This window comes from Canis lupus, chromosome 20 (assembly GCF_011100685.1).
Source record: "Canis lupus familiaris isolate Mischka breed German Shepherd chromosome 20, alternate assembly UU_Cfam_GSD_1.0, whole genome shotgun sequence".
NCBI lineage: Eukaryota > Metazoa > Chordata > Mammalia > Carnivora > Canidae > Canis > Canis lupus.
This window is the reverse complement of record NC_049241.1, coordinates 49,373,852-49,399,895: the sequence shown is the minus strand read 5'-3', so window position 1 is coordinate 49,399,895 and position 26,044 is coordinate 49,373,852. Positions and strand designations below refer to the sequence as shown.

General features: G+C 51.2%; 1 protein-coding gene and 1 long non-coding RNA gene across 7 annotated transcripts in view; one reads left to right on the top strand and one right to left on the bottom strand.

Moving 5' to 3' along the window:
- The window catches only part of CACNA1A (calcium voltage-gated channel subunit alpha1 A), a 215,310-nt gene that overhangs the window by 35,134 nt on the left and 154,132 nt on the right, over positions 1-26,044 (bottom strand). For all 6 annotated transcript variants that reach the window (XM_038567087.1, XM_038567088.1, XM_038567089.1 and 3 more), the window contains exons 23-30: positions 21,902-21,961; positions 21,115-21,221; positions 12,236-12,335; positions 10,361-10,521; positions 8,816-8,953; positions 7,038-7,239; positions 5,556-5,720; positions 3,030-3,140 (exon numbers count right to left, since the gene is read on the bottom strand). In XM_038567087.1, the coding sequence (XP_038423015.1) occupies positions 3,030-3,140; positions 5,556-5,720; positions 7,038-7,239; positions 8,816-8,953; positions 10,361-10,521; positions 12,236-12,335; positions 21,115-21,221; positions 21,902-21,961 (1,044 nt within the window). The remainder of the gene's footprint in view (positions 1-3,029; positions 3,141-5,555; positions 5,721-7,037; positions 7,240-8,815; positions 8,954-10,360; positions 10,522-12,235; positions 12,336-21,114; positions 21,222-21,901; positions 21,962-26,044) is intronic.
- LOC119864733 lies at positions 7,269-10,162 on the top strand. Its single transcript, XR_005375072.1, has 3 exons — positions 7,269-7,615; positions 7,930-8,007; positions 9,642-10,162. It is a non-coding gene; the product is annotated as an uncharacterized LOC119864733 (long non-coding RNA).

The following is a 26,044-nucleotide window of genomic DNA, read 5'->3' as shown; positions in this document are numbered from 1 at the left end:
CAGATGCTTCTGGGGCCTTGCCTGCATCCCCTCATATTTTGATCGCACACCTTCAGGTACTCTGCCCAAGGGCTTCCCCTGGTTGCAAATTTGCTGGGGAATGAACAGCTCCCCTGGGCGCAGCCCTGGGCTTTGACTGAGGGGCACTGGAGGATAAATTCCCCGGCTCCCTCCTCTCCTCAAGTGGAAGGACTCTGAAGTATGTGCCCTCTAATGCCTCCTGTTGATCCTTAATGGAACTGGGCCCTTTTGCCCACAGTGGGAACTGGCTTCATAATTCACCCTGTACTGGCTGCCTTCTGGCTCCTGCCTCACTCCCCCTCCCTCACACTGAGCTTCCTGGGTTTTTGGATAAATGCTCACACTCAATTCTATGTTCTGGGGAGTCTGAATGAAGGCAACTTTCTAGGCATATGGCCATAGCCCTCAAGCCCCTGGACTAGAAGGCTCCCCCGGTCACCTAAGTTGCACATGGTGAACTAGGGCTTCATATAAACTGGAGGGGGAGGCCCCACGCAGGCCCCTGTGGGATGGTCAGGGGCGGGGGAGATAGAGCCCCAGCCCTCGAGTAGAGCCCCTTCATTACCAGAAGATAGGGGATTCAAAAATTGCACAGCATAGCTGTGTGGGGCAGGTCCCGTGCCTGAGCCTACCCACGCTCCCCGCAGCCCTGGGAGGCTGGGTGTATGGTACTCCTATTTTGTATATGCGGAAACAGGAGAAAAAGGCCAAGTGCCTTGCTTGAAGCCAGACAGTCAGAAAGGGGCTGAGGCAGGATTTGTACCCTGATATGGATACACCATAGCCTGATACCTACACCCCATACGTGTTCTGTGATCCATCCTGGTGGCATCCCCAGGACCGAAATGCTGGGTTGACGCCATTGCCCTGGATGCAGGGTGCCTCCCCCAGCCTGCTTGATGTTCAGCACAGGACCTGGGAGCCCAGGCTGTACTTTGGATACCCTGGGGTATTAGTTAAAAATATAGATTCAAGGGGGTGCCTAGGTGGCTCAGTGGGTGAAGCGTCTGCCTTGGGCTTTGGTCATGATCCTGGGGTCCTGGGATGGAGCCCCACACTGGGCTTCCTGCTCAGCAGGGAAGCTGCTTCTCTCTTTGCCTCTGCCACTCCCCCTGCTTGTGCTCTCATTCTGTCAAATGGATAAATAAAATCTTAAAAAAATACAGGGGTGCCTCGGTGGCTCAGTGGTTGAGCATTTGTCTTTGGCTCAGATCATGATCCTGGGGTCCGGAGATTGAGTCCTGCATCAGGGTCCCTACAGGGTGCCTGCTTCTCCCGCTGCCTATGTCTCTGCCTCTCTGTGTTCTCATGAATACATAAACAAAATCTTTTTAAAAAATACAGATTCAGGGGTCCCCACCTGACCAAGTGAATCTGAACTTCTGGGGTTGGCTCTGGGGCATCATTCAATTTTAGGAAATCTCCCCAAATGCTCCTGATGGGTGACAGGGTTGTGAGGTCCGCCTTGGAGGAGAAAGCCTTGAGGAGCCTTACTGCCACTCTTTCTGGCATTTATGGAGCCCTCACACCAGGCCAGGCTTTACCCTCGGCCTCCAGACACACTTATCTGTGCTGGGGTTTGTGAGGGCTCTTCTGGGGAAGAGGCAGAGGATGGGCCCTAGCGATGGCGAGAGGTGAGGTGATATAGTCGGGATGTGAGCTGAATCGAGGGCTCTCAGGTGCCAAAGCTGACACCCTTTGCCACTTCGGGACACCGGGGTGAGAAACCAGCCTCCATCTACCCTCCAGAGAGCCTGACTGACGCCACGGGGCTGTAGGCCATTCTCTGAGAGGTGAACTAAGTGGGTGGTCGAGAGGGAAGCCTTATTTCAAGTCTGAGCTCAGCCACTCACTGGGGACATACCAGTTACCCCAACACACAACCCCACCAGTTCAGGCCCTCTTCGCTGTTTTTTTTTTGGGGGGGGGGCTGTGAACCTCCTTAGCCACCTGAGAAGACCTTCCTAGAGGAAGCTTTGCAAATGCATAAAATAAAATACCCAGTCTCTCTCTCTGTGTCTCTCATGAATAAATAAAAAAAATCTTAAAAAAATAAAAACATAAAATACCCAGGATTGCAAGGGCACCTGTTACCTTGAAATATGCTGATCAAAATATTCTTTTCAATGAGGATCTGATGATTCATGCACTTCCTCATTACCATACGAAATACGTTCTAGCTGCAGGTTTGAGAGTCGCCAGCATTTGAAGCAAGGATGAACACACACTAAATTTGGAGGTGCCTGCAATATCTATCACGCGCTAGGAAAATATCTAATTTTTATCAGTGACACGGTGATACAGACTGTACTAGCAACACTGCAGGGGGCTGTTTGCCTTCAAGACAGGAGGAAATGTTTAAAGTCCAGTTAGCAGCTTGTGAAAAATAAAGATGTGCTTTTTTTTTTTTTCCATATCTGATTTTGCAGATACTCCCCCACCCATCGCATCCCAGATCCCTGCAGGGAATCAATGGGCCTCAGGGCGAGACGTCTTGCATTAGTGGGTGATGAAGGCAAGCTAGTGGCTCCTGGATTGCAAGGCAATCAGTAGAACAGGCACCTTCAGAGCACCTGGCACACAACACGGACAGATACGGATTCATCTCAGTTGTCAGTTTGCACATCTGTGCGCTGCTTCCATTGTACAATGTACATCTCACCGAGGATTGTGGTTAGATTAGAACAGCTGGAACGCCATGGACCTGGCCTGTCTGGACCTCAGTTTTCTTAAAGTGGAGGGTAACTACTCCCACCCCTTGGATCACTTTGAGGCATGGCTGTGCAAGTGCGTACCTGGCACATAGTAACCGTCAACAGACGTTGGGTCCCACTGGTGTTATTTGGCAAGCATGTGAACGCGTAAGTAGGGTCTGTGGGCGCTGGAGGGATGCTCAAGTCACCGCTGGGGTTGTGGGTCTTGGGGCCAGGTGGGGTAGGGGACCATCACCCAGCACCCAGTGCCCCTCCGGGCTTCCCCCCAACCCATAGCTCTAGCCTCATACTTACCAGAATCCCAAAAGCCATGACTTTCAGCAGACATTCCAGCGAGAAGAGGGAGGTGAAGACGATGTTGAATACTCTCAGAGCGTTTTCATAAGCCACTGAGGCCCCATAGAACTGGATGGAATAGAGAGGAGGAAGGACGGCAGGATCAATGGGCAGGGTGGGGCCTGGGGAAATGGCTTTGGGGCTATCCTGTCCTGGGGAAGGCAGGACTTTGACACCAGGCTTCCCAATGTCCTGTGAGGTGACTCAGGCCCCAGGTGAGCTCTTCATGGGCTGGGCTAATCTTTTCACTTCAAAACAAGCACTTTCTTGAGCTCGCTTTGGCATCCCAGGTCCCAGGACTGCCTGCCTCACTGTGCTCCTGATAGGATGCAGGAGGATGTCTGTATCATCTCCTCAGCAGGATTTTCTTTTTTTGTTTGTTTGTTTTCTTTTTTTCAGATCTCTCTCTCTTTAAATCCTTACCTGTGCCCTACCATGAGACTATTCCCCAGACCAAGACTTAACACATTTCCAGAACTCCCAAAAGTGTCCTTGCACCCCTTCCAAGTCGGCAACTTGCCCTAGAGGTAACTGCTATTCTGACTCCTTGTGAAATCTTGCCCAAACTATTTAATTAGATCAAGTTTATAACCTTTAGCCCCAAGTGCCAAGTTACAGGAGACATGGCAGGTGAGGAAGTAGTTACAGTACCCCCACGAGAATACCAATGCACCCAGAGGTGGGACTGTTTTCATTCAACTCGTTTGGTTTCCTGAAAAAGTCAACAGCATGGGGGGGAAAAGTGTGAGGAAGACAGAGATTTAAAAGACAAAAACCAGAGGCCATGTGTAGCCATTTGGATTTTGGCTCAAAAAACAACTCATGGGGCACTTGGGTGGCTCAGTCGGTTAATCATCCGACTCTTGATTTTGGCTCAGGTTGTGAGATTGAGCTCCATGTCCAGCTTCGCACTGGGTGTGGAACCTGCTTAAGATTCTCTCTCTCCCTCTGCTCCTTCACTACCTCTAAAAACCCAAAAAACCCAAAACATCAACTCATGCTGTAAAAGACATTTTGGGGACAACTCAATATGTATCTTAGAGAATTATCACTTAGCATGTTGAACATAAGGATATGTAGGACATTTTCTTACTTCTTAGAAATACATATGAAGGATTTAAGGACAAAATATTGTGACGTCTATCATTTAAAAGAATAAAAAAAATAGATGCAATGTCCAGAATGGGCAAATCCATAGAAACAGAGTGCAGCCTGGTGGTTGCAAGATGCTGGGGGAGGGGGATGGGGGGCAGTGACTGCTCATGGGGACAGGGGTCCCCTTTTGGGAGGATGAAAATGTTTTGGAAGTAGGGAGAGATGGTGGGTGCACAACTTGGCGAGTGTACTAAATTGCCACTGAACTGCACACTTTGAAATGGTTAATTTTATGTTATGTGAATTTCACCTCAAGAAAAAAGAGGAAAAAGGTAGATGAAGCAAACATAAAATATATTCACAATGGGTACCGCTGGAGGATGACCTCGAGACTGGGTGTTCATGAGGGTGGGGTTCAGGAACCTGCAGCCCCAGCATCCTGGGGATGGTGCTTGGAATTTCAGGATCCCAGCCCCACCCCGGATCTGCCAGAACCAGAATCCGCCTATTAACAAGATCCCCAGATGATCTGTGAACACACTGGGGTTTGGGAAGCGCTGTGCTATACTATTCCTTTCTGTTTGAAACTGTTCATGATTATAACAATGAAAAGATAAAAGAACTTGCTATGGAGAAGCATTTCAAGCAAAAATAGGCACTGCTTCTTCGCCAATTCAAAAATTAGCAGCTTAAATAACGAGTGTTTTTGAAGTGTTGAGAAATGTGCTAATGTCTTTGCCTGAACATCCTCACTCAATCCTCATCCTCACCCAGGGATGGGAGGAACGTGCTATTATGATCACTCCCGTTTCATTGACAGGGAAACTGGGGCCTGATTGTTGCTGGTCCCCTGTGCAAAGTTAAATGCTGAGATAAATAGCAGAGCTGGGCTTAAATCCCGACCTTTGGTCTCCAGACCACAGGGTGAAAGGTTCTGACTTTTCACCCTGAAAAGCCTCTGTGGCCCCAAAGGTTGCAAGGTCCCCACCTGCCCTCCCTTCCTCAATTCATCCACTGAACATTTATGGAAGGCCTCCTATTCCTTGTGAGCCAAGGATTCACTGAACCCCAGGAACTCAGGGGTGACCAGGACTTGCCAAGGCCCTTGGAGCTCACAGGCTACGGCGTGTGGCCATCAGGCAATCTATGCTGATATTACGGCATGTGGGGTCACCGATGGGGTGTCTGCAAAGGTGGGTGCCTTGGGCAGTCATGGGAGGTCAGGAACCGTTTGCCAGGCGGAGGGAACAGCCAGAGCAGAGGCTCGGTGGCAACACAGTGTGATATGCGTGGGAGACTTGCAGGCATATCTCCCTTTGGCCAGAGGAGGGTGGGTGTGAGTGTGAGGGGCAGGTGTGCAGCGGGGGTGAGGCAGGGCTGGGGGCTCACCTTCATCATGAGAACGATGGTGTTGAGAGCGATCATGGCCATGATGGTGTACTCGAAAGGTGGAGATACCACGAACTGCCACATGCGGTACTGGAAGCTCTGCTTGTTCTGGGGCATGTGTCGAGTCAGCGGCTTGGCACTGATGGCAAAGTCGATGCAGGCTCTCTGCGGGAGAGAGGCAGGGGGTGTGAGGGCCAGAGGCAGGACAGAGGCGGCTGGACCCTCCCCATCTAACTGGCCAAGGCTCTCCGGCACATCTGCTTGAGTCTGCCGCCAGCCAGGATTCCTCACTCCCATAAGCTCTTCCCCACAGCCACTTTCTTCTGCCAACAGCTATGGCATCATCTGCTAGATCTCGCACTGGCACGTCCCCTGTTATCTCTCTGAATCCCCTTAGCAAACACGGGAAGTGGGTACTATCAGTAATCCTAATTTGCAGGGGAGGAAAACAGGCTCAGAGAGGTTAAGCCACTCGCTTGAGGCGGCACAGCTGCCAACTGGGTCAAACCTGAACTTAAGCCAAAGTCTGGCTTTGAAGTCTATCCATTCTTTCCTACTGAATACTTTGCTTCTTTTCCTCCTTCTTTTTGAGGGAGGGAGGAATAATGGCTATTTAGTCTTAGGGACCAAAAGAGCAGAGGGAGGATGCATTCTGGGTCCTCCACCTAGTTTGGATGATTCTAGAAGGGCAAAGGGCCATGTCTGTACTCTCCGGAGGACAGGATTTTAATTCATAGATATTCACCACCCCACCCTCGGGGAGATTATGCTTCCTCACCCCACTAACATCAGACATAGATGTGTGACTTGCTCTGGCTAATGAGATGTGGACACAAGTGACCTGTGTCACTTCTGGGCACAGATCACAAAAATTGCCCATGGTCTGCCATTGTCTTTTCTTTTTCTTCTTTTTTTTTTTTTTTTAAAGATTTTATTTATTTATTCATGAGTGACACCGAGATAGAGAGAAGCAGAGACACAAGCAGAAGGAGAAGCAGGCTCCCCACAGAGAGCCTGATGTGGGACTCGATCCCATGACCCCGAGATCATGCCCTGAGCCAAAGGCAGATGCTCAATCACTGAGCCACCCAGGAAACCCAGCATTTTCTCTTCTTGATCCGAAGTGTCTCAGAGAGGAACCAGAATAAAGATGATGGGGACCAGAGTCACCTGGTCATGTGGTGTTGAGCAAGAAATCAATCAATCTCTTTGTGGATTCCTGGCACTGAGATTCTGGAGCTGCTTGTTACTGGGGCATAGCCCAGTCCAAACTGACCGATACAGACACCTGGGGTTGGTGTGTTTTTCTACCAGAACCCCATGAAGGGTTGCCCTGCAGAATGAATTCTCCCTGGACAATGCTGCTGTGCCCTCCCCAGATGCCCCCAAAAGCCATTTCCTGGGTGTGCATGTGTGTGCGCATGAGCACACATGTGCGTGTGGTGGTGGTTTTGTCAATCTTTCAAAACCGGGAAGCGGCACCTCGTTTTTCTCCAGGCTGTATTCCTCCATCATCTTATCCCCCTGCTCCTGGAAGGTGATGATGATCAAGGCCACGAAGATGTTGACGAAGAAGAAGGGGAAGACCACGAAGTAGACGACATAGAAGATGGACATCTCCATGCGGTACCCGGGGCTGGGGCCTTGGTTCTCGAAGGTGGCATCCACAGAGTGCTTGAGGACCCTGTGAGGACCGGGGTGGGCAGAGGGGAAATGTGGGACAGGTCACGGGAATGGAGGGGGATAGTAAGAGAAAACAGCAACGAAATGAAAGTAGTCACTGTTTTCTGACTCTGACTGCTGTGGTTACTTTGTGAAGCCAGAAGCCTTCCCAGCTTCTCTGTCTGTGGGAAGTGTTAGCAACAGGGTCAGTTACCTCTACCACCATGTATTGAGGGCTATCAGGGGCTGGTTGTGATTTTATTCATTTTCTTGGCCACCTTCTCAGGGAGGTTATCACGGGCCCCATTTTGCACACGAGGAAATCGAGGTTTACCAAGTTAAAGTGACTTGCTGAAGTTTACCCACTAGGGCCTGGCCACGTTGGGATGGGAAACCAGGTTGGTGGTGATGGATGGGAGGGTGTGTGGGGTCATGGAGGCAGATTATTGGCGTGTGGGGGGCATTTAAGCATAGGTGGTAGTGGGAGCTGAGGAGGGGTAGTAGGGATGGACATGGGAGTGTGCATGTGCATAGCTGCTCTGAACAGTTGCACAGATTGTGCACTGCTCAAGGGTTCTGCGTCTAAGAGGTGCCATTCATACCGCAGACATGATAGATTTGTATATTTATGATGACAACTTTTGGGCAGGTAGCCATGAAGTACCTCATTTGAACAAAATCATTAAGTATATTGCAATGATTTTTCTGACAGATGGAAGTGAAGTCTGTCGAGGAAGGGCTGTCTAAAAAATTCGCTCAAAGGTGCCGTCTGGGCTAGCACTGGCCTCATGTAAGTGGGTACCGAGTGTGTGTGTGTGTGTGTGTGTGTGTGTGTGTGGTGTGGGGGGGTGGGTAGAAAGGCACATGAGGGTTGGTGTGTTTCCTGAGAGCAGAAGGAGGGAGGCGAGGATGCTGAGGGCATACACTTGCATTTCTGAGACCTCTGGGAGGAGGACCGGGACTAGGGTGAGGAGAGTGAGGCACTTGCCTTGGACATAAATCAAGGAGGTGCCAAACCTCTCAGTTGTCAAGAGAAATGGTATCTTACTGCAATTTAAACAAATCACAACGAATGCCAAAAAACAAAAACAAAAAACCAAAAACGAATCCAAAACCAATGACAACAACAACAAAAAGCCCATAATGAAAAAAATTAACATTTTAAGTAAAGACAGTTTAAGTAAAAATCGGACTTGCACGATTCAGCCTCACCCTAGCCCTGACCTTATTCTCGGCGAGTCAAAGGGACTCAGAAAATGTCATGTCCACACCCTGGTCTTGGAGATCTGTGCTCACCAGCACAGGAAGGGTTAAGAGGATGTGATCGCCTGTGTCTGTGGAGCCTTCCTGCAAATTCGAAGCACTTGCCCGTTCTGATGCTCAGGGTCTGGCGAACTGAGGGCTGGATTTCTGCCCCAGCATGTGCAGGCTGCTGGACAGCCCCTCATGCGCCTAGCAGGGTCTCCGCCTCGGGAAGCCAGGAGCAAACCCCTGGCTTTGTGTCCAGGCCTGTCTCAGCACTGGGCTCTCGGACCCTTCCCCATCCTGTTCCCTGGGCCCCCTGACTCCTCCGTGGGGCTTTCTGACGGGCCACTTACTGTGGCCAGCCTTCTCCTGTGGACACGGTGAAGAGAGTCAGCAGAGCCCACAGCACGTTGTCATAATGGAACTCATACTTCTTCCACTGTCTGTCCCGAGCCTTCACCTCGTTCTTCTCATAGAGGAGGTACTTGCCGCTGCCACAGAAAATTGGGGCCATTAGTGAACAGAGGAAGGGGACACTCATCTTTGGCAATTGGAGATTAGGAGGAGGAGGAAGAGGGGCCCCCACCAGCCCACACTGCATCCCTCAGCCCAGGAAGCAGCAGCCCCCCCACACCCCCTGCCTGTGTCTCCACTCATCAGTGCGCATCCAACTCGGAGACAAATCTTTACACGAGGCCTGACTCAGCACCAAGCACTCTTCTAACACGAAAATTTCTAGTCCTGTGGGTGGGAGCTTTGGGGGGTTGAGAGGAGAGAGAGAGAGAGGAACATCTCTGGATCATCAGGCCAAGGTGGAGTGGGGAGGTGGAAGAGGGGGGCGGCTGCTGCTTCTTTTCAGGGCAGGACACGAGGCTTAGCCCCAGACATGTGGCCAAGTGTCTGGGGTCTTTCCAATGTCAGGCCACAGCCACCAAAATAACTACAGGCTGACAAACTTCTCATCCACAGCTCCAAAATCTAGAAGGTTCTGAAAACCAAACATTGTCCTCTTTACTCGGGGCAGGGGGTGGCCTGTAATGGCCCACAGACCAAATTTGCACCTGTTTACGGCCCACAAACCAACAACGGGTTTCTACGTTTCTAAGTGGTCGAAAACAAATCAAAAGGATGCATTCATGACAAATTAAATTTACTTGACATTCATATTTTCATTTCTAGAAATAAGGACACAGACACGCCCGTTTGTTTCCGTTCTGGCTATTTGGAGTTACAACAGCAGCAGACAGGGGCTGCCTCACAGGGGCTGTAGGCCCCATAAAGGCAAGAGTACCCACCTTCTGGCCCTCGGCTGACAAACTTTGTCCATCTCTGATCTAATTAGTCTGGCAACGAAACCTGACCTGACTGGACGTGAACGAGGCTCTTCCTACTTGTTATCTGTGCCATTTGGTGTAAACAGTTGCATGTTTCCCAGCAGAATACCAGTTAAAATGGTTTGATTACAGGAATGCCTCAGGTTCAGCTGAGGGTGTGATGTCCTATGTAGAACGGGTCCTATATGATTTTTCTAAAATCACAAAATATTCTGAACTTTGAAACGCATTTGCTGGTAGTGGTTTTAAGATAAGGGACGCCTGAGTGGCTCAGTGGCTCAGCGACTGCCTTCGTCTCAGGGTGTGATCCTGGAGTCCCGGGATCAAGTCCCACATCGGGCTCCCTGCATGGAGCCTGCCTATGTCTCTGCCTCCCTCTCTCTCTCTTTGTGTCTCTCACGAATAAATAAAATCTTAAAAAAAAAAAAGATAAGGGAACGTGGGTGTGTATTCATAACCCCATTTGACAAAGGCGAGGACAGAAGCGATGCACCAAGTGGCACTACTGGCCACCTCCGCTGCCACCAGTCCCCGCGGGGGACTCTGAGGAGAGCAGAGACCCACCGGCAGTCTTTCTCGAACTCCTTGGACTCATCGGTGCAGTGGAAGAACTTTCCCTTGAAGAGCTGCACGGCCACCACGGCGAAGATGAACATGAACAGCATGTAGACGATGAGGATGTTGAAGACGTTCTTGAGTGAGTTCACCACACAGTCGAACACGGCCTGCGGGGGAGAGGCGGGTGGAGTTGAGAGAGGGCGTGAGGGGGTGGGGTCCCGCCTGTGACACCTGTCTCCAGCAGCCTGTGATACCAACGTGTTGCTAATGTCCCATTTCATGGTCATGGCCATGGGCCGAGTCATGCGGCTAAGGCCACGCAGTTCTGGGAAGTCAGTGCTGGGGCTGGACTCAATTCTGAGTTTCTTTGCCTCTAAAACCTCGTATTAACCCCCCGGGGGAAATGGGACCACTTCTGGGAGCCTAAGACACATGCACAACTCTTGAGGGCGGGAGGAAAGGGCCTCCCTAGAGTAGTATTGCCTGTTAATTCTGTGTCCCTGCCTCATGCGCCTCCTTGTCCCCCTCCATCTGGAGGTGTGCTCTCCCTCACTTCTGCCCACTGAGCAGTAGGGGGCTTTGTGGCTTTGAGAGACAACTTTATGCACCCAGATTCTGGCCCTGGGTGACATGGAATCTTTCCACCATCTCCCCAAGAAGGCAGGGGTCCCGGCCTGCAACGTCTCCCAACTGTTCTGCTTCCAACCACGGTGGGTCCCAACCACAGGCAGGCAAGTCTCCTCGAATGTACTGGAATTTCAGGCTAGCTCTGTATTTCTAACCACCACCCCCCCGGGTGGGGGAAAAGGGTGCACAGCTTTCACGGGGGCTTTGGAAGGGGGCTGCCACCCAGCAGAGGGTGAGGAACCCCAGCACTGAATATGGCTGGACTTCCATGTATTTCAATGCAGCAAGCTTTCATGTCCAAGACAGCCACGTATCGGTGAGTGACAGAGCCAGAGTCATGGGGGCGCGTCACGCCCAGGTGACCGCCGATATTCCTTTAGGTCCTGCAGGCGCCCCACGGGAAGTAGTGCTGAATTACACAGTAACAGAGTTATTCACTTTGCACCCTTCCCTTCGTTCCTTTTGAGCAAAAGAGAAAGTCTTGCTCAGTTACTACTCTGTTAACACCTAACCCCAAAACTCTTCCTTTTCATCCCGGAAAGAGCAAGCATCCATGTCCAAAGCCTTTTTCAGGCAATCTTCTTTGGCTATATTTTAATAATGGTATCTTATTTGGGGGGAATGTATTTAGTTTTACCTTCTATTAGCATTGGGTTCTGGTTTTCCACCTTGGAAACCTTGGTGTAGAATTTGCTTTTAGTTCACTTAAATTAAAAAAAAAAAAAAGTGGCGACTTTAACGGTAAGTAGGAAATAGTACAGCTGGCCCTCAGGTGGAGCATCAGTTGAAAAGGTGTGTTTGAATGACTAGGTTGCATTTCCTTCTCTTTTCTGCTGTTTCTCCTGAATGACAAGCTTTGGGAAATGCTGGTTCATGCTACTTTGGCATGAGAGATAACAGAGCCTAGAACAGGTTGGTGAAAAGTTAAAAGTTATGTGGGACCAGAAACCTAGTTTCCTGCTGCTCACATTAGGGCTGTGCCCTATTTTATCCATACAATGTCCTCCTGTGAATTAGGAAAAAAGGGATCCCAACCTTAAGACATTTCATCTAATGGAAAGCTGTCAGAATACAGATTTTCTTAGATCAACTCCCTTACTGCCATCTGCTGGATAGTTGTAATAATGAATATATCCATATATGACGGATGTGATGTTATCAGCACCCCTGTCAATGTAGTATCCTTGAGCAGTGTGCAACCTGCCCAACTGTACATGGCAACCCTGACAGGTCTCCCACACGCCCCCGTCTCACCTTGAGCTTTGGCAACCGCTTGATGGTTTTAAGAGGTCGTAGCACCCGGAGGACTCGGAGGGATTTGATCGTGTTGATGTCCTTTCCTTTGCTATTGCCACTGTGGAGGGATGTTAGGGTGCGGAGAGGGGAAGACAGGGAGCAGAAGTCAGTCTGGGTGGTAGGTGGCCCACAACTCTGTGTGACTCTACCCTCTCAGGCCTAAAAGTCTGGGGTGAGCCTGGCATAGTCCTGCCCTTGCTGGGGAAGAGTGGTCAGCACCCCTGTTATGTTTGGGCTCAAGAGGTAGTCAGAAGATGGCCTTCTGTGGTTCTGGTGGCAGGATTTAAGGGCCCTCTGCCACTTGGCTGGGTTGAGTACCTTCAGGGGGTGGCCCTCAGACCCAGCAAGAGGGGACCTGGCTGCCCTTACGCTCATTAGAGGTGGTCTTGGTGGGCTCTTAGAAAATGGGATTCCTCACCCCCGCTTCCAACAGGATTCAGGAGATACTTAACGTGGCCCTCCCCCAGTACTCCTTGGGCCCACCCGAGGGGAAAGAACCAGGACATCAGATGCCCATGTTGAATCTCTGCCACGGTCTCTTAGCCCATCTTTCCAGAGAGCTGCATAGAGGTTCAGTCCAGGGTCTACTGGACCTGAGCCTTAGCCGTACAACCCCTGCAGATGCCACACTACCCTTGGCCAAGGTCCCCCCAGAGGAGCATACTGGGTGCAGCCATCAGAGGCTTGTGGTTAATAGAACTCACCCCCCGCCCCGAGTCGCCCAAGTCAGAAACCCAAGTGTCACGTTCAGCTTCCTATTCTCTGACCCCAACCGGTTACCCTCCTTTCCTCTCCATCATCGTCCCTGGCCACTATCTCAGGCTGGACTCTCATTACCCATTTCCCGGCTTCCCCCCGCTCCCTGTCTCTCCTTCCACCTTTTCTGCACACAGTGGTCTAAGCCAATGACCACGTCACTCTCCTCCTCAGAATCCTTCTGGAGCATCTGAATCCCTGGACGTGAGAACTTCTGGTACGGCACTCAAGGCTCCTCGAAATCCAGCCCGACTTACCTTTACCTTTGCATTCCCACCGTCTGCTACACACACCAAATCCCAGCCACATGCTCTTGCCTCCCTCTGCTTTTGCACATTCTGTTCCTGCTGCTGGAAATGCCCTTCCTCCACCTCACCACTCCCAGGACCATGCAGCCCCCAACACCAAGCTAAAAGCTCCTTTATCTGGCAGCCTGCCCTGATTGCTGGTGGGTTCAGCTGGCTCCTACTGCTGTTCCATAATCATCTTTGGTTCCATCTTTGGCTTCGGGCTTTAGACCCGAGGGGTTCGGGAAAACCCCTCAAAGGCTTAAGCTGTGATTTATTCCTTGATGTGTCCATTTTCCCTTTAATCCTGGTTCTCATCCCAGCCTCACCGTGCACCTGGTGTGTGGTCTCAGGATGTGCATGAACAGATCCAGATCCCAGAGTTCTTTGAGGGTCCCCCAGCAAACATCTCCCTACAGTTACCTCGTGGGTCATGCGTAGTAGAGCCATCCCGGGGACCCCCACCGTGGTGTGTCGGGATATCTGGGCACACCACGTCCATTCTTTTAGATCTCTTTCTTCTCATTTTTCAGGGAATGGGGGAGGGGGGGGAGAACTGGACGTTAGCCTGCAGGGCACAGCTGTGCTCCAGAATTCAGCTGGAACATGTTTTTCCCTTTTTAGAGCCAAAGGCTGTTATCTCAAGGCTGTGCCCCTGAAGTGTGCAACACACATCAAGAAAGTCACTGGGATAATCTGAGGCAGAACAGGGACACAATTAAATAAGTGGATCACACAGGGAAACCAGCTATTTCTTCTTCAAGAATCTTTCAGGCCTTTTGCTTTAGTAAGAGTGGAAGTCTCCGAGATGTGCTAGGAGGTCTTTAATGCTTTCCCAGCACTCACTAATTTCTCTTGAATCCTAGCACCCGGCTCGAGTGTGACAAGCCACAATGCCACTGTTTCACTCCTGTGGGATTCACCTTTCCAGCTGTGGTTCTGTCTGAGGCTAACAATACCGGCTGTACAGGGATGATCTAGTTTTCCAGCAAAATTGAAGTGAAGTTTAGACTATGTGCTGGTGGAAAAAAATGTCAAGCAAGTGGACATCTAGCTTGTATGTGGAACCGGGTACAATCCTGAAGGGCTGAACGGCTGACATTGGGAAACGTGCCTCCCATGGGCACATCTACTCCTCTGAAAAGGACTCCCTGGCCTGCCCCTGTGGCAGCCCCTCTCCCAGGATGTACTTCGCCCTTGGGTGAGGCTGAGAAATAATCTTTTTTACTGAGGCATTGAGGAGCGTTCCTGGCAGTTTGGGTACTGAGCATGCAGGAGCAGCTTGATCCAGGAGTTCTCACAGAAAACAACCCGATTTTGAACCACTTTGCTGAAAGTGTAGATGCTCCTCGGGAGGCTATACTTTTTCCTCCCAGAGCCCAAGTCCTGGTTGTGTGGACTGACCACCCTTCTCCCATGTTGGGGTCTGGACACGCTTACTCCTCTGGTAACCACCCCCCCCCCCCCATGCTTGTCTGCTTGTTGAAATCAGATCCCGGAGAGGCCCCGCTCCCCCATGTCCTTTCTATTCTCTGCCAAGAACTGGACTAATGGTGGGTCATGGTGGGAGCAGTGGCCCAGACCCCTTAGGGCTCCTTCTCCCTGAGGAGAAACTAAGGGGGGGCTCTGGTCGCTGCAAGCAACAGGATGGCAGTAAGGACAAAAGGCCATGGAAACCGGCCCAGAACCAACACAGCTGCACCAGGGCACGGAAAACGAGAGACAAAATGAAAGAGAAAGAAAGAGAGAGAGAGAAGGAAAGGAGAGACAGAGAGAGAAAACTTTACCGTGTACTGCTCCTGGTGAGGTGGCGTCGGAGGGAGAGACAGATCGTAAGCGGCCTCAGAAGAAAGAACACAGAACACACACATACACACACGCACACCTGAGCGCCCCCTTGCCCCGCCCGGGCACCAGGAGGGCAGCCTCAGGCTTGCGGCTCTGGCAGACGTCCATCCTTCCATCTGGAAGCCCCCGTTCGGTCCCCTGCCCTCGGCAGGCTCCCGGCACTGCCCAACAGCACCAAGAAAGCCAAATTTCCAAGTAGCAGGACAGCCAGAAAGTCACCAGTTATCAAAGGCGAACTCGCCACTGAAGGTCACTGCCAAGAGCTGGAGAAATCCTTTTTCTCCAGAGGTTCTGGGGCTGGGAGGTTTTAGAATGGCTCGAAAGTCGTGAGCTTTCGGAGTGGGGGCGCTGGGGCTTGAATCTCAGCTCTGCCCCTAACTGTCATCCTCATCTATGAAACAGACCTGGGGGATTCTGATGCTTCGTGCGTGGTAGCTATGGCCTTGGCTTTACCCCCTGAGTCAGGAAGCAGAGGGAGGTTAGCAAAGAGCTCCGATTTGGGGTGTAGTTAGAGGCAGCTCCTGGGAGTCCTGAGACGAAGCTCTTGGCATCTGGTACGAAGCCTCACGCAGCTCAACTTTGGAGTCAGGCTCGGTGTCACTATGACTCTCTAACCACGGCTGGAGGAGGTGAAGGCCGGAGAAACCTGGCTGCCATCAGAGAGGGGAGGCCCTGCTGCCGGCAGGTACACTCCAGGACTTCCCACCTGCTGCCTCTTTCAAAGTTAGTATTTCTAAAAACAGAATGGTTTAGGGGCACCTGGGTGGCTCAGCGGCTGGGTGTCTGCCTTAGGCTCAGGGCGTGATCCTGGGATCCTCCATGTGGGGAGCCCGCTTCTCCCTCTTTCTATGTCTCTGCCTCTCTGTCTCTCATGAACAAATAAAATCTTAAAAAAAAAAGAATTAAAAAAATGAAAACAGAATGGTTTAAATGTCTACAAATATTCCCGTTGGATTTTTTTCTCTCCTCTACCTTTTTATCTCAAAGCTCAATGTATCTAGGAATTATTGCACACTTAGACTCACGTAGATTCTCCTCTGTGATTGTTGACAGATCTCTCATTGACAGTGATTTCTCCCTGACCCGCTACCTTTGGGTGTAAAATGTGAGTCTTCTGAATGTCACCATGGTTGCCTGTGGGAAGGTGACACCATCATGCCTGTTTTCCAGATGAGGAAGCCGAGGCCCAGAGAGGGAGAGTGACCTGCCCAAGGTCACACAGCTAGGAAGTGGCAGGCTGAGATTCAAACCCCAGTTCGTGTGTCTTGCACTCAAATCTTCTTTCCATTTTATCACACATAAGAAAAAAGAAAACGCCTTCAGTGCAGGGGCTGTTTTGAGGATGGGATTAAAAATGTGGTAGCCTGAGGGCTCCTTCTTTGGCTTCCTGGCAGTTGGGCTCCCGAGCATGCAGGAGAGGCTTGATCAAGGCGTCTGTCAGCTGTGCTGGCCTGCCTTGAGGGAGGAGTGGCAGCGCCAGATGGACTCTTGGCAGTGAGGGCAGGATCCACCAGCTGCTGAGAAATGTCAGTTGGCCGCCCCAATGCATGGGCACAGAGCGTGATATCATGTGTGATGGCTCATGAGATGGTGTGTTAATGGTGGTCGCATGGACATGGCGCACAGTCAGTGGAAGGAGCGGGACACGCACACACACACAGATCTGGGTGAGGTGCAGGAGGGGCGGTAACCCATTAGCAGAGCTTCGACACATCCCTTGGAGGACCACAGGGATAGTTTTCCCACATCCGAGACGGGGCCACGATCATAGCACTGATGCAGAATCCTCGCCTCCACCCCAAAAGGCCAAAACAGCAAGATTCCTTTCAACAAAGAAGGGAGCAGCCTCGTGCCCCCGCCCCCCGGCTTTTGAGGAACCCAGGCGGGCTAAGCTGTCAGGCGTCCTTCTGCTGGTTTGCGAAAGCTTCCATGTTCGGGGCTGGGAGACGGGCAGCGACCCTGAATCGGACGGCCGATCACCTTAGTGACCCTGCCAGATTCGCTTCCCTTCTCAATCCCCCTGGGCCTCAATTTCCTCATCTACAAAATGGGGACGATGAGACAACTGCCCACAGGAGGTTGTTGGTGAGAACTGAATATGTGGAAGCTGTCACTGTTAACACCAAGTCGTTTTTCTATTTAATGGGGAAACTGAGGCACAGGGAGGCTAAGGGATTTGCATATAGAGACAAACCAGATAGAATTGCAGGAGCCTCTTTCTAAAGCAGTTAAGACTAATCTAACACCTCTTGGAGCTCTCAGCTTCATCTATGAAGAGATGGGCACAGGACAGATAAGTTGAGCTAAAAGACGAGAAAGGAAAGAAGCAAAGGACTCTGGGGTTGGGTACTCAGGCTGAGACCCTCAGAGAATCCCCCATTCCTGCCAATATGACATCCAACATGGAAAGACAGTAGCAAAGTTTTTTTGGGCAAGAAGCATTCTCAGGCAAAAGAGGCCAGAACCCTACAGCCAGGGGGCAGGATTCTGAAACTTTTCTGGGGAGAAAAGTTGCAGCTCAGGGGCTCCTCCTCTGGCTTTTTGGCAGATTAGCCCTGGGCATGCAGGAGCAGCTTGATCAAGGTGCTCGGCCAGTTGTGCTAGGCCTGCAGCCCTGCCTTGAAGGAGAGATGGGAGCATCAGATGGATTCTTTGCAGCAAGACAGGGAGGGTGTGGCAGGGATTCTCAGGATCTACCTCTCCTATTCCTATGACCATCATCTAAAGGTGTTCTCACGGCTCTCAGCTCTTTTAAAATACCCTGAGAGCTGCTGGCACTTGTTAGGATCCCACTGGCAAATTCTACCCCCGCCCCAAATTCCTGTAAGATCTATGAGGCCATCGAGGCTGAAATGATGTCCTTAAATCCCAGCCTGGAACCTTCCTTGCATAGGAATTGGAAAAAAAAAAAAAAAAAACAACAACCCAAAAACATTCAAAACGGGGATTTTCAAGGTCACGGGATGGCTGGCTTTATGCCTGTAGCAACTTCATAGAAGCAGTATAAAAGATTGACTACAAATATGCTGCCAAATTTTTGTGAGTTGTAGGCTCATTTTGAATGCCCTTGTATAATTTCATATATAAAATGAAAATTCAAAAAAAAATCAGCTCCCTCTAGCAGATTCTTTTGCAACACAAAGAATCATCCTGCTGATTGATTTTTGGTTGAAAAATAATTTTGATTTCACAAATTGTTTGCTTAAAGTAGAGCCTAATTGTAGCTCCAGGGATCCTAGAAACAGCATATTGTAAACTATAGCTCATTATGGCAAAAGTTCTACGGTTGAAAGTCCCAAGTCTTTTGGAGGCTACTCCTTCCCCAAATTGTGAGGTCAAATTGGGGGACAGAGGTGAGGCTGGGCAACAGTGGGGGCCCCCCTCTTCTTTACTGAACCATGTTGGCTCCAAAAGAGGTCTGGGAGGAAAGTGCCAAGGCCAAGGGTGAGCTGATGGGGTGCAGGCCCACTTCTTTTGTTCTATACCCAGTGGGGACCACATAGGGCAAGACCTACCACCCTGGGCCTAGCTGGCAAAGGGTGGTTGTGCGTGTATGGAGGCATGTGGCCGACAGGGTCCCCCCCCGACCCATCACCTCCTGAGCCCTAGGAGACTTGTGGGGGGGGGCTGCTGGGAAGACATAATCCTGGAAGGCCTGAGCAAGGATGGGCGACATGCCTGCCAGAGCTTGCCCCTCCTCATCACAGAGACCACCACTGGTCAGAGCAAGGTGAGGACTGGGTCTCCTGATGCCAGAGCACGTGGCCGAGTGTCCACATTCTCTAGGCCACACAGGCCATGTTAGGCAGATGGTCAGGCCCATATCACCAAAAGATAAGGGCCAGGGTCGGAGGAGGGAGAGAGAAAGAGAAAGAGAGAGATAGAGACAGAGAGAGAGAAGGGAGAGGAAAGAGGATATGAGCCAGACAGAGGGACAGAGACAGAGAGAGGGAAGGAAAAGGAGAAAGAGAAGGAAAAGGAGAAAGAGAAGGAAAAGCAGTCAGAGGGAAGAAGAGAAAAAAAAAAAAAAAAGGACAGAGAAAGAAGGAAAAAGAAACAGAAGCCAGGGAGGGAAGGGGATTTGGGACAGAAACAGAGACAAACAGGGGTAGAGACACACGTAGACTATTTCCAGAGGGGATGGATTCACTCCAGGCTGAGGGTTGTAAAACGTTTTGGCTCTTCAGAGTTGAAATTTTCTTAGGACCTAGCTTGGTGCCTACCAGACACCTTGTAGGCATCACACAAATAGCTCATGGAGGGAGGGAGGAGCGTATTTCATGACGCTGTCATATACACTTTAAAAATCTTTTCGGAAGAAACTGGTGCTATCTTGGTAGGAAACAAATTGTATCTTATTTGTATTTTGCATTTCTCTGAATTCCAAGGGGGCTGATTCCCCCCTCCCATTTTTATTAGTTGTTAGTATTCTGCAAAATTTCTGTTTATATCTCTTGTCCATTTACCTATTGAGTTTCATGTTTCTTATTGACTTGTAATTACTTTCTATATATGGAGGCCATCAATTCTTTGTCTCATCTGTGGCAATCTTTTCTCTCTAATTCACTCTGCACTTTACTCACTTCATTTCTTAAAATTTCAGAACACTTTAATAACAAAGCCAAAGTTTTGGGGTTTTTTAGAGTGTCTTCCACTGCTCTAATACTTAAACAAGTAATTTAAAATAGGGAAAGTGACGGGGGGGAGAGAGAAGAAAGGAGGGAGGAAGAAGGAGAAAGGAAGGAGACGAGGTGGAAGGAGAGCAGACATAGAAAGAGGAAAAGAAAGTAGAAGATAAAAGGAAAAGGGAGTGGGACGTCTGGCCAGAGTCAGAAATATAATCAACCCACTGACCCTTATGGTACCTCTCCACCAGCTTGGAAGCATCCAGAACCCTGGAGTTTCTTGCTGTTCTGACACAGCTTGACCTCATTGTGTTCCCAGGGAAGAATCTGAGAGCGGCCCACGTTAGCCCTTAAATTGGAAATGAGCCACCACTCTGGCCTACTGACAAACCAAGTCTTCATTGTTTGGTTGGGGGGGCCATTCGAGAACCCCTGGAGATCTGCTGAGAAGGCAGCTCGGAGGCAGAGGCACAAAGGAAGCCTCTGATTTATCACTATGGGGGTGAGGTGGGTTAGAGTCCCTGAGACTTTCCTTTCTGGGAATGATCCACTGCGGTGGACACAGACAGGGTTCCCAAGAAGATCTGTCCTGGATTAGGACCTGGTCAGGTCTTCTCAACCTGCTCCAAGTTCTCTAATGTGGGGAATGTACCACTATGTTTGCTATCAGGGCCCTAAGATCTAGTGGCTGCCCAGCCCCTGAGTGCCACCTCGAAATGCTGTCTGGAACTTAGGGGCCACCTTGGAATGGGTCCCTACAATTTGGGCACCATCTTGGATGGAATGGCCTGGAATGGCGACCCACAACCCAGTTGTCATCTTGGAGTTACACAATGATGCATGGCCTTTGAGGAGGCAGAGAGTCCTAGGACCACCAGGAGAAGTAAAAGACACAAAGGGAGTCACCAGGTCTACAGGGCCTTCAGGCACAGGGTGGGGGGTCCAAATTCTCATGCACATTCACTTCTTGGTTTTCTTTTTTAGGGGCTCTCAGAGACAGCAGTTGGGGTGGAGCTAGTAGAGCAGAAGGAAGATGAGATGTCCCGGCGGAGCTATTCTACTAAAAGCAGCAGAGCAAGGGGTCGGTGACGTGGCTGTGTGAGGAGGTAGAAGGTGGGGGCCCTTCTCCTTCTTCCTGCACAGCAGACGTCATGCAAAAGCCAGTCGAAGCTCTTCCTGGGGGCATGCGGATGTCTCCCACCTCCCAGAGCACACTCTCCCCATCTCTATGCCCTGAGAACATGTTCCCTGATCCAATGGGCAGCCCCGGGCTGGCGGCGGGGGGCAGAGAGGCAAGTGGAAGCCTCAAGAGGAGACTTACGTGAAGGCAAAGGCCACCAGGGCCCCACTGACCACTATGAAGTCGAGAATGTTCCAGAGGTCGCGGAAGTAGGCACCCTGGTGCAGGACGAGCCCCAGGTCGATCATCTAGGGGTGAGAAGAGACAGTGCTCTGATCCCTCGTCCTACCTTGGGGAGCAGGACCTTCCTTTCCAGCCTCTGGGGGAGGGGCATGAAGAGGGGACGTGGCGAGGGATGGGACAGTGGCCCGAGGCACCTGGGGGAGCCCAATATACCTCCCGCCTCATGAAAGGCAGTGCCGACCTGCTGGTTCTCGGGTCCAAGCCTTGGGGTCTCCCTTGACTCCTCTTTGTCTCATTCCCCCACATGGAATCCATCAGCAAACCTTTCAAGAATGTACCCACTTTCTCCACCACCACCCTGGTCCACGCCCCATCATTCTCTGCCTGGTCTGGACCAGTACGACTGCCCAATCCTAGTTCTCTTGACTCTCGCCCACCCTGCCCCTTCCTCAAGTCTGTCCTCCCCAACGAGGCCAGAGCCTCAAGTCCCTCCTCTGCTCAGAACCCTCTATGGCTCCCACCTTGCTTGGGGTTAAAGTCAAAGTCTTCCCTGTGACCCACAAGGCCCTGCAGGATCTGTCCCTGTCACCTCCCTGCCCTCGTTTCCTCGCTTTCCTCACTCACTCTATCTAGTCCTTGCTTCTGCCCAACAAGCATTTCTAATCCCCTGGGCCAGCCACCGCCGCCAGGGCAGCATTCTTGAGGGTGAAGACGCCCTTGGATCCCTGGCTCTCTCAGCACTCACCTTGATCACCATCTCAAAGGTAAAGACGCCTGTAAAAACGTAGTCAAAATATCGCAGCACCTGTAGGTGATAAAAGCAAGGGGGCAGCAGGTCATTGGCTTGCTCCAGCAGTCCCCATGAACGTAGTGATGGCGCACTGGGGTGTGTGGTCTCCAGTAAAGTCCCACGGAACACACTCTCCAAGCAGAGGAGGAAACATGGCTGTCACATACAGTTGGGCAGGGTGTGCACTGCACAAGGGCCCCTCCCATCCTGTCTCAAAGTACAGATTTGTATGTTGTGTATGAAAATGCCCAGCAGAGGGATGCCTGGGTGGCTCAGTGGTTGGGCATCTGCCTTTGGCTCAGGGCTCCGGGGATCAAGTCCCACATCGGGCTCCCTGTGAGGAGCCTGTTTCTCTCTGTGTCTCAGGAATAAATGAATAAAATCTTAAAAAAGAAAATAGAAAAAAAAAAAAAAAAAGAAAAAAGAAAAAAAGAAAATGTCCAGCAGATGGCAGCAAAATCCTAACAAAATCACTCAGGATGGTTGGCTTACGGGGTGGGAAGGGTTTCTTTTTTATTTGGCCAAAGCTCAATATAAAGTGAAGGTGGTCTTGGGAAAGTTCAGGGAGGGGTGTATCCCTGTTGATGATGAGTCTGACATCCCAATGCCCTTGACCTGCTGGCATTCATCAGGAAATCGTCGGGTCTCCTAAACACGACCACCCGACCACCCGTCTAAGCCAGACACCAGGTGTCAAACTCCCTCACCAGCTCTACAGCCCTGTCCTCCTCACACAGGGGGCATTTCTCCCCGCATCCCTTCCCTCCCTCTGCCTTACACGGGGCCAGGGCTGGATGGCTTCTGCCCGGATGAGCACCGGCCTGCAGCCTGGCCCCTCTCTAGGGCATGTCATGGTACGCCTCTGGCGTGACCTCAGGGTGAGCATGTGACGGTGCCCAAGGGGTGGGTAGGGCAGGTGACAAATGCAGGGGGCAGACTCCATCAGATTCCCGATGGGTGGCTCCGTGGTTGAGCATCTGCCTTTAGGCTGCCTTTAGCTCAGGGTGTGATCCTGGTCCCGGGATCGAGTCCCACATCGGGCTCCCTGCAGGGAGCCTGCTTCTCCCTCTGCCTGTGTCTCTGCCTCTCTCTGTGTCTTTCATGAATAAATAAATAAATCTTAAAAAAAAAGAAAAAAGAAAAGAAAGAAAAGAAAAGAAAAGAAAGAGAAGAAAAGAAAAGAAAAGAAAAGAAAAGAAAAGAAAAGAAAAGAAAAGAAAAGAAAAGAAAAGAAAAGAAAAGGAAAAGAGATGATATTTATGGAGCCCCACCACCAGGGGGACGCCTGTGAGCACCCGAGTCAGGTTAGGTCCTTCTCTGCTCTAGAATCCTCCGTAAGCTCTGATCTCACTTGAGGTAACAGCCAAAGTCCTCCTGGTGGCCCCCAGGGCCCTGAATGCTCCGCCTGGTCACCTCTTCGCCCTCGTCTCCTCTTACATCTGCTTGCTCTCGCTGTTCCTGCCATCCTGGGTGTCTTTATCTCAGGGCCTTTGCACAGGAGGTTATGTCCACCCCACATGCCACCTGATTCCCTCTCTCCTTCTTTATGACTTGGCTCACGTATCACTTTCTCGGTGACCCTTTCCCCTACTGCCTGTTTAAAGTCCTTCTTTCTGGTGCTTGCTATTTCCCTTACAAGCCTAACCACCCACTCTTGCAACCTAGTTGTTATAATTTGTTATAGTCATTAAGTGATCTCATTCTCCATGTTCTTAACCCGAGATGTCAGCCCCATGAAGGCATGGGTGTTTGGCTGTCCCTGTAGCACCTCCAGCTCGTAAAACAGGCCCAAGCATACTGCTGGCACTCAAGACATGTTTGCTGAATGAATGCACGAGGAGCTGGAATTGTACTGGGTCCTGTAGGAACGAACAGGGTTCTGTGATCTGTATGGTTGCAACTCACATTCCCATTATGATGGTGCTTGAAGGGCCAGCAGGGACCAGAGTGGCCAGGATGGCTGGCTTCCTGAGGTGGGGGGGTGGGAGATAGGTGCAAGCATCTGGGTGCAGAGAAAGCACCTGAGGCCTAAGAGGTGGAGGGCTGAGCATGACTAAAGACCCTGTGCTCTGGGAGCTCTGGGAAGCCAGGGACCATCTCACCCCCTGTCAATCCTTGACATTTAGCTCAACACCTGGCACACAGTAGTTGCACATTTAGTAATTACTAAGCAAAGCAATGAAGGAAAAGCAGAGGGGAAAAAAGGAAGGAAGGGAGTGGGGGAAGGGCAGGTCAGGTGGTTGGGTGAATCAAATTCTGGAGAGCTCAATGAATTAAATCAGGCAAGAGGAAACCAAGAGACCAACAAATTGGGTTTGACTCTGTCAAATATGCAGACCCTTTGACTTCTACAAATGGCAATGTCCTGTGGCTCAGTTTAATCCAGACTCATTTATCACAGGGAAATGCAAATCGAAGCCTTAGAGAGATTCCACTCCATACCCACCGGGTCCGCTAGGCCCGAGAGTCTCCAGCACCAAGTGTTGACAAGCCTGGGGGCACTGGGAGCCCCATACTCTGCCCGCGCAGGTGTCACTGGGTCATCCAGCAAACACCTGGCTGCATCTAGTCAGCCTGACTGCATGTAAATTCTATGACCCGGAAACTCCATTTATGGTGTTACACCCCAAAGAAAGTCATGCCCAGGCATCCCCGGTGACATGCCCAGGGCAAGGGGTTGTGTGGTGACGCATTTTCAACTGGAAACAATCCAAACACGCATCAACAGGAGGATGGATAAACAGATCGTGCCACACGGCGGAATAGAAAACAGCGGCGAGGGGATTCCCTGGGTGGCTCAGCGGTTTGGCGCCTGCCTTTGGCCCAGGGCGCGATCCTGGAGTCCTGGGATCGAGTTCCGCGTCGGGCTCCCGGCATGGAGCCTGCTTCTCCCTCCTCTTGTGTCTCTGCCTCTCTCTCTCTCTCTCTCTCTCTGTCTATCATAAATAAATAAATAAATCTAAAAAAAAAAAAAAGAAAAAAAAAAACAGCGGCAAAAAAGAATGCCCGTCACTCCCTGTACTGATTAGTGTTTATCTCATGGGGGACACGGTGTTGGGTGACACAAAATGGGGCAGGAGATGATCCCATCCGCTGAGTGTCAGAAATGAGCAAAACCAAAATCGAGTGCTTAAGGATGCACCAGCCGGGAAAATTCGAGAAGCTAAGCTTATTCCCAAAGGGGGTGCGTGTGTCACGGTTACCTGCAGGGGTGGGTTTTCCGAGCAGTACCCCTGGCCTCTACCCTCCAGATGCCCGTAGCTCCTCGCTGCTCACCCCAAATCACAACAACCAAACGTGTCCCCAGACGTTGTCCCTGGTTGTGAGCCCTGACTCCAGAGAGAAGAGAGGGCGCTGAGGTCGGGGGTAGTTTTGTTCTACTTCTTGCCCTGGTGGGGGGTTGTGGGCGCTTTAAATCCTTGAGAGAGGCATCGTGTGCTTCCTGCACTTTTCTGAGGCCTGTTCTAGTTCGGCCAACAAAAGAACTGGGGGAGGGGTCCCCGGACATCAGCTGGCAGCGGGAGGACCAAGGTGTCCTTGAAGGGGGAGGGCTTTGAGGAGAGAAGTTTCTGCTGCAGTGGGGGCAGGGGATCCAAAGCTTTGCAAATGCTCCATGGGCTGCCACGGGCTGAGCCTGGCTGGGTTCCCTCAGGCCCCTGGGGAACCAGCGACAGAGTCTTCTCTGGTCTCCCAGAGTTGGCAGGGGGTTTGCTGACCCCTCTCGGGACGCCCCTCCCGGGCCCGGCTCCCTGCGGTCCCTGGGGGAGAGCGGGCAGCAGGAGATAACAGAGTGCAGCCTCAGCCCTGCCCTGGTACCAATTTCTTCTGGGAGCCTTGTTCTAATTATTTCCTTCCGACTCCCCCATCGGGTCCCTGGGGGCCCTGCCAGGCCTGCAGAGGAAGGGAAAGTGCAAGGTAAGCTGCTGTCGGGCAGGCTTGATTTATGGGGCTTGCCAGCCTCACCAGGCTCCTAACCTACTTAGCGAGGGCAGCAGGGCTGGCTCCCAGTGGAAAATGTACCTTTGACTCTGGGGGGGTGGGGGGCAGGAAGGAGCTGGGGCAGGGGGTGCTGCTACCAGTCCAGAATCTGCCACGCCT